The 8,267-nt window shown below is 39.7% G+C and overlaps 1 protein-coding gene across 1 annotated transcript; it reads right to left on the bottom strand.

Moving 5' to 3' along the window:
* Positions 1-2,022: 2,022 nt before the first annotated feature.
* On the bottom strand, positions 2,023-7,295 carry rab38b (RAB38b, member of RAS oncogene family). The gene is made up of 3 exons (XM_067492281.1): positions 6,846-7,295; positions 5,160-5,437; positions 2,023-3,936 (listed from the first exon to the last, which is right to left on the bottom strand). The coding sequence occupies exons 1-3, from the start codon at positions 7,069-7,071 to the stop codon at positions 3,787-3,789; spliced, it is 654 nt and encodes a 217-aa protein (XP_067348382.1). The 5' UTR covers positions 7,072-7,295; the 3' UTR covers positions 2,023-3,786.
* Positions 7,296-8,267: the final 972 nt, after the last annotated feature.

Here is an 8,267-nt window from a genome sequence, read left to right as displayed (position 1 = left end):
AGTTATTGAGATCCAAGGGCTAAAAGTCTTTCTGATAGGTTTCTTCTTCTTTTTTTTTTTTTTTTTTTTTTTTTTTGTATTTTGAAGTTAAACTGAGTGAAAACAAGTGCAGTGTAACTCTTTTGGCAACAGATGGCACCACATGAGCAATTTCTGATGGTGAGAACAGAAAGGCATTAGATCAAATCAGACCTCTTCTATCATCTGAGTTACTAGCGTAATTACCTTACTTGCCAAAAGATTGTTGATCTCCATGTGATTGAGTTGGCTGAACATGCTCTGATCTAATAGAGAGTTGTTGTTTTTTTATCTGTGTGAATTCTATCTGGGAAACAGCTCAAAAGCATCTGAATATGACCTTTTATAACGCGTCTGTGTGTTTACCTGACGGCACTATTGATGAGCTGTCTGTAACCTTTTGTTGCTGCGAGATTTAAGTATCACTTCTCTCTCATTTCATTTCCTTCTACCTGCTTCTCCTCATTTCTCTGTCTTTTTGAGAGAATATGTGGGTGTTTTCTGTGGGTGGTTCTCTGGCAAAGCCTGAGGACTACAGCAAGCACAATGTTAGGCTCATAATCCCAGTAATGAACGGTTAGATTTGTGCCAGCTGTTGTCGCAGGAAGAGTAAACAGAATAAAGTTTGGAGAAATTTATACCGCAATAAAATACGTTTGCTTAATTGTTAGATTTTTGCAATTTAATTTGAATTCTAAAAAAATGACAACAAATTTCCTTATGTAAAAGGAACATTAGGAATCAAAGGAATTATCAAAGTTAGGATGAGTGCATCTCTTAGAGTAGCATAGTATGGTTTATGCCTCATTTTTTGACATCAGTGTCACTATAGTCACAGATGACAGAATTCTTCCAAAGGGGTTATATATAGTATTTTCTGGATCATTTGATTAGTTTTTTGAGGTGATGTATTAACGTTAGCCAAGAACAGGCGACCAAAACTAATCCTTCAGGGAAAGAGTAATCCACTCAGTCATGTGGCTTCCTAATGAGAACCTGAGAGTCCTTGATCATCCTTGATCAGCCTGAAGATACACACATGTACACACATGTACACACATTCCCACACATTCCCACCTCGCTCACAGTGGAGTGCCATGCGACGGCAACAACGTGTTTTTGGCCTTATCCTTCAGCAACAATAAAGCCCCACACCCGAGGAAAGAATTAAAGGCCATAAGAAATAGAAAATGTGTTAAGGTCTAACACTCAAACTGACAACTGAAAAGCACTCAGAGAGAGACTCCTAGTGTGTGTTTGTGACTGAAGGCTGCCAGTGTTCAATGGGTTTAAATGCTGCCTGTTGTTGGTACCTAGAGCATCAAAACATTTAGCCCCCTCCAGAAGCAGGGGGTCTTATATTACAAAAGTTCTGCTGCAACAAGGAGGTGAGACAGTTTTGTAATGGTGTAGACCTGCAACACTGTTGATGCAAACTGGGGCCTTTGTTGAATTTTCTTTTTTCTGTGTGCAAAAGCAAACTGCATTCCTACAGCAAGTAGACAGAGAATACCCAAACATGTCACACTTCATTGACATCCATTGCACATGGAAACTGGTCAGGGGAGTTTTGGGGAACTGAAAATTATTTAAAGCACACTAAAAGTCTGATGTTCTAATTTTATACTGGTTGTTTTTTTCCATTTATCAGATTTAAAAATATTATATCTACCTGGCTTTACACATCCTGAAGCATGAAGTTCATTAGTACATCCCCTAAAGTGTACTAGTAAAATGCTCAAAGAGTCACATGAAATTTGAAAAGCTTGCCAGTGGCTGCAAACCATTTACTCTGTGGCTGCAGTGTGACGCATTGTTAAATATTAACCAACGTTAACTAAATATCAACATGGGTTTTTTTACATAAATATACCATCATTTCACGCATGACAAACAAAGTTGCCAAAATGTCCATAATGGGTGTGTAATAGTGGGCAGGTCCACAGCTCTCTCTCGCTCACACACACAGACACATCTCAGATTAAACTAATTGAACTCATCACGGGTTGTAAAATGGTTTATTCCAGGTTAAAGGTTAAATGGCATTAGTGCAGATTATATTACAAAATGAGCATGAACATAGGGTAGCTTATTATATGTGATGAAATAGTTTTCATTAATTTATTTTTACTACTTTACAATAAGTTTAAAAAAACAGCATAGATCAACAAATGAAATATGTGCAGTTTACATTTTTAATAATTTAATAATTTAAATAATTTTTAAATAATTGCTACCCTCATCGGCAGGTCATGTATGAAACTGCGAGAGCAAGCAGCTACTTATCAGTGTTATTTATCTCAAATATTGTGAGACCATGCCAATGTCACATGTTGCATGACGAAGCACACCCTCACGATGAGCCAAACCAGTGAACAGTGAAATGCTAATACTGTGGAGAAAGCTGCTGTAATTTGTGCAGATTGAAACGCCACCATCGTGTATAGATTTTATCCACTTGACAAATTTTATAACCCTGATTTGTGAGATATATACATTCAAAAAATTCAGCTCTATTATAAGTTAAAGCAGAACTATGTCTATGTGCACTGAATTACTACAGAGTAGTTATGAGGAGAAGGACTTTCATATGCAACCAGAGACTGACTTCTTGTGGCAAGATTAAAAATGTACTCCATCTCTGGGTGTGTACTAGATCATGGGCAGGATTATTTTGAGGAGGTAAAAAAAAAGGAGTAATGTAATATCGAGTGGGTGAGCGCAGGAGAAACGAAGAGATAAAATGGGAAACAGGAGCGGGCTTTAATCTGTGAGCACATGTGTTTTCTGCAGAATGTTTTTTTTGTGTGTGTGTTAATATGAGAAAAAGTTGCTTCATACAGAAAAAAAAAAGTAAGTGCTTTGTTCACATGTTACAGCCAAAGTATGACAGGCACTCTTTTATCGATAAACAGATCTGACAAGCATTTGATTATTTAATTTTGAACTGCTGCAGTGGTGTTGCCCACTGGCCATAAAAGAAACTCTCCAGGATTCTCTGTTTGTTTGCAGCTGATCTCCTCATCCAGGCTGTTGCCATAAATACAAATGTGTTGTTTATTACCGGTTTCTTTAAATAATGCAATCACAATAGTCAGTTGTACAAGCATACAAGCACAGAAAAATAATTTAAAATCATTAAAAAAAAACAAAACAAAAAAACTCCGTATGTGCAAAATTCAAATACCTAGACAAACCAGAATGCACAGCCTTCTGTCAACACTAGTCTCTTAGGCTCCTGCAGGATAATCATGTCTCCAGGCTAATGTGGAGATCAATAGACGGAGAACACCAACACAGTACTACTTCCTTAAAATGGTGGATCTAATTTGAGCAAGACTCCTTTTTCATTCTGTTGTTACCGTACATCTTTTGGTGTGTTGCATCTACTGTACCATGTTGGTCAGGGACTGGCCTGTGTTTAGAGATCATAATGTCCTTTTTAACAGTCCTAAAAGCAAGTACTGTAAAAAAATGTAATTTGTTGACTTTACTTGTTTGTCTGCCAAACACTTTACCCTCACAGTATGGTGACTTAACCCTCTTAAAAACTCTTAAACCCTCTTAAATTATTGTGCAACTTCTGATCCTACATGACTCCAGTTTCCAAGCTTTGGTTTGCTTTGCAAACATGCAACAATTTCAAATGTTCAAACCTGGTTTACACCAAGAAGGAGAAACTGTAACACGGGTACTTTCCCTAGAATGCTGTGTGTGGTGTGCCTGTCTCTCTTTGCCTTACTATGTCTCTATTGCTCTGTCCGTTTATTATTTGAAGCAGCCAGAGCAACTCATTGGTCTGTCAGAGTGAAGCTTTGGGGAGATGGTGTCTGGTATCACAGATTTCAGTATGTCATTCTCTGTAGCCATGATGTGCTTGACCAGGAAGTTTGCAGCCTCGTTGATGTTGAGATTTTCCTAGTGGAGAGAGAGATAAGCTGCTGTTAAGTATGGCTCTACACGTTTGGTTTTCAATAACTACAATGTTATGACTTTTTATAGTTTTATAAAGACAATGACAAAAAAGGAAATGAAAATTAAAAAACTATTACCTATGTATAACCCAAAGTTAAAAAGTATTTAAAGTAAGCAAATTAAACATGAAATTCTGTTACAAGAATATTTTACCAACGTACAGCATTTTCACAATGTGGGTAAATAGTTTGCTGTCACCTTGAAGTGACCCAGGTATGTTTAATACAGCTTAATGTGAATGCTGCAAAGCAATTTTGTAAGTGCTGCCAAACAAAGAGGATGTGCACGTGTGTTTTATGTCTAAACCTGAGCATTTAACCTTTGACCATTCAGAATGTTGAGTGTCAATGCCTCGAGAATGGCAGCGCATTTATGCTGCTCCAACACATCTGTGTCATCGGAGGACGTGTGTGAAGACATTTGTAAAATATTTAGTTATGTGTAAATACTGCTGGTGTTTAAATTTGTATAAAGGAGGAGGTTAAGTTGTGCATCAGAAAATATCACAGGATTATAAACTTTTAAATTAGAGTTTTTAATCCTAATGCTATCCCAGGGTTACAAAACATGCGGTGTGCTCTGCATCGTTATTGTGGGCAAAAGAAATCACCTGGAATTTAAAATTTCATGTAATGACGGGTGATGTGAAGAAATTGTTTTATATGACCTTCAACCTATTCAAAGAAAGACGTGAAGCAGAAGGGGTTGTATATGATTAAAGCCTTTCTGTGACATAAAGCATGATTTTTAAACATCAGGTGAAAAGATTTAACAATCCTCTAATACCTTCACCTCTTCACTTCAGCAGTCGTTCTGACCCTGCTGTAAATATATCCCACAGAGCCACTTTTCACGAGGATATGAAATTCCAGTTGGCTCTCAGGGGATTTTTTTTCAATAACTGAAGTGAACTGAGTGGGAGAAGACCTCCATTAAGGGTGTCAACCATTAGCTGCAAAGGTCTACACTCTAACGACTGATGCAAAACATTTGGGAAACATTCATACTGTGTTTAGACATTTACTGAATTTACTAAGGGAAGATCGGAATCAAATCTATCTGTTAAAACGACAGCCAGCAGCCAAGTAGCTCACAATCAAGACTGGAAAGAGGCAAAAGCAACTTCCCAGGACACACAGAAGCACATTGCCCATAGTGAATCTCACCTTAGCAGAGATCTCGAACCACCCAATAAATCCATGCTCCTTGCAGAACTGGTCCATTTTGATGCCGCTGTTGGTCAACTCCCTGCCCTGGTCACACTTGTTCGCCAGCAGCACAGTGGCAATGCTCTGTCCATTAGCTAGCATCAGTTTGGAGTCCAAGTCCTCTTTCCACTTGAGGACGGCCTCAAAGGTTGTGGGACGTGTCACATCGAACACTATGAAGGCTCCCATGGCTTCACGGTAGTACACCCGGGTCATGTTTCCAAATCGTTCTTGACCTGTGATCGACACACAGGGTGCTTCATTCATTAGTATGGCAGCATTGTTGTTGCTATGCAGACATTAGCCTGACAGGAGATATTCGTTGTTTTCTAGCATTTTTGCAACAAAACAACTAATGCAATGCAAGAATTAGGGCTGCAGTTAACAGAGCCAGTATTCTTATGAAACAGCACATTCCTGGGGTCTGTCACATTGCACTTAACAAGATGGTCAATGCCACTGCTTGTTCCTGATTACTTAAATTAAACATGTATGTTGCCCAGTCTGCAATGAAAGTAACCTTTCACTCTCACATTATTCTGTTGCAGGTATGTGAGCACGTCTTTGCCTACGTGTGCGTATTGAACATTGAAAAGAAAGTAGGTTCTTAAGGAACACAACAGATCGTTGGGGTGTGTTTTCTGCTGTATGTAGCTGTTAGTCCAAAACTGTGCATCTGGCATGTTATACGTGACATGCGGAAAGGAAAGGTCACAGTAGAAGGGTTTACACCATAACACATATTTATGCACGAGAGATCAAATTTGTGGTACTTAAGCGAAAAATGCTGCACGTTGCCTTGTGGGTAAGAGGAAATGAAAAATCTCACTTCTTCTTTTCACGCAAGAGAGCTTAAGGTTGATTTTTAATACAGGAATCCTCAGCAAACAGAGGTTAATGTTACGCATGCCATCTGAATATCTGTCATTCAATAAACTCATAAACTTATAAACATAACATTCATCACTCCATAAAAACAAGACTAAATCAGACATGACCTTTAATTACATCTGGTGGATACAATTTAACTAGTTAAAGCATGTGCCTGCCCGCATGTGTGAGACAGAGTAAAGATGCTTTTGTTTTTTTTATTTAGACTACAATGACACTCCTGTGACTGGCCTTAAAACTTCCCTCACATGAGCCCAATCACATGATGCAGCGTCATACCTTGAATGAATGATTTGCATGCTTCTCATCCCTTAGCAAGAATTTATGTTTGAACATGTGCATGTGTGAAAGAAAGAGAGAGATAGAGAGAGCAAGAGAGAGAGAGTACCACCAGCTCGCCACAGTGACCTTGCATCTTTAAGTTGTGAATGTTTAATACATTTACAATAGTCATGCCTCACTGTAAGTTTGAAGATAAGAATTATCTCCCCAGATCATTGACTTTTAAGGAACTAGAATAGCTCTTGCTTAACGACACCTTCACATTTTCAGTTAAGTTTCCAAAAGTTTCTAAACGTGCCTTAGTTTCCTGCAGGTTTTTTGTAATGTTACAAACTACCCTCCATTTAAACTGCGTATTATACAGATGCATTACATATGACAGAGCTGCACTGGACCCTCGGGTGTAGGAATATAGGGGAGGTGACACCCTGTACCCTGCATGAGTTAGAAAAGCATCCGTCACTGCCCCACCTGCAATATCCCACAGCTGAAGGCGCACAGTCTCCGAGTCCCAGTTCAGCACTTTCAGAGCGAAATCCACCCCGATGGTGGCCCGGTAGTTGCTGGAGTAGGTCTGGTGAACGTAGCGCCTGATGATGGAAGTCTTCCCGACCCCGAGATCTCCGATGACCAGCACTTTATAAAGGTGCTCCTTGAGGCTTTGCATGCCGTTGAAGTGTGATGGCTGACTGCTCATTTCAACTATTTGGTCTCAGGCGCGGCGGCTAACTCTGACACCAACTTTGAGCGCCGCGTCTTCGTCCCCTCGTCCCAGGGCTCTGCCTCCTCCGTGCGGGTTTAGGAGCCGCCCTCCCACTGGGAGAGTGTGTGAGCTGCTCAGGGGCAGTGCTAGGAAGCCGGTCTCGCAGTCCTTCATTGAGGGCGCTGCACTGTGGACTTCCTGTGAGCGGAGCTTCGCGCGACACACCACACACAAACACAGACGTCACACGTGGACCGTCGGTGTGGTAAACAGCCACGTCCGTTCTTCAGTTCCCCAAAAAAGATTTTGGGGGGCGAGGGCAAAAGAAAGGTAGAAACGGTCTCTTTCTTTCAAATGCTGAATCCAAAGCTCACAGGTTGTCTGTCTCCTCTGACCACAGAGGGTCACAAATGCACTAATCTAGATTTATTGATTAATTTCTTTTTTTTATTGGAGTGAATAGGCTGGTACAGCTGAAAAAGGATTCAGGCGAAAAGTTTTCTATATGACATTAAGTGTTCAGTGTAAGAAGTTCAAAATACATAACTTACGTATTTAACGGTGGACTGGTTGGTGCTGCCGCCTCACAGCTACAGGTTTCCCATTTGAATCCCCACCGTCTGTGACCCACTGTGACCTTTCTGTGTGGAGTCCGCACAGTCCAAAGACATCTGTGTTAGGTTAACTGGTGATGGTTGTGTCTGTCTACCCCTTTTTTTTTAAATATATATTTTTTTAAAACTTTATTGTCACTAAAGAAGTTTACAGACATACTGGGAGGGGGGAGCTTTATATTTTCTGAGTAGTAGATTGAAGAAATGTACTGTAGGAATTACCTAGAGAAGACTATGAACTAAGGTTCTTTGATAGTGAATTTACATTTATGTGAATTTCAGCCAGTAAAATTAGCAAATTAGTGATATACGTCTGAGAGTGTCGTGAAAGTGTCGTTCAATGTGATTGTTAATATAACAAGAGAAGATGGCACCAAAAACCCTTGCATAATCTCCGGTTGTAACAGGAATCTTGTACTATAAAAGTTCCTCAAAGGTAAGTAGAGAACCATCCCAAATTTGTATTGGGTGAAAAATCAGGCTTTGAAGATAAGTGACCATGATAGAAAGGCCAGGGGATAAAAGGGAGATTGATTTATAGGGAGTTTGTGAATATTATAGTTGCACATAAGGAAG

Source organism: Channa argus, chromosome 22 (genome assembly GCF_033026475.1).
Source record: "Channa argus isolate prfri chromosome 22, Channa argus male v1.0, whole genome shotgun sequence".
NCBI classification, from domain to species: domain Eukaryota; kingdom Metazoa; phylum Chordata; class Actinopteri; order Anabantiformes; family Channidae; genus Channa; species Channa argus.
The sequence above is the reverse complement of the archived record's forward strand: the minus strand, read 5'-3'. Positions and strand labels throughout refer to the sequence as shown.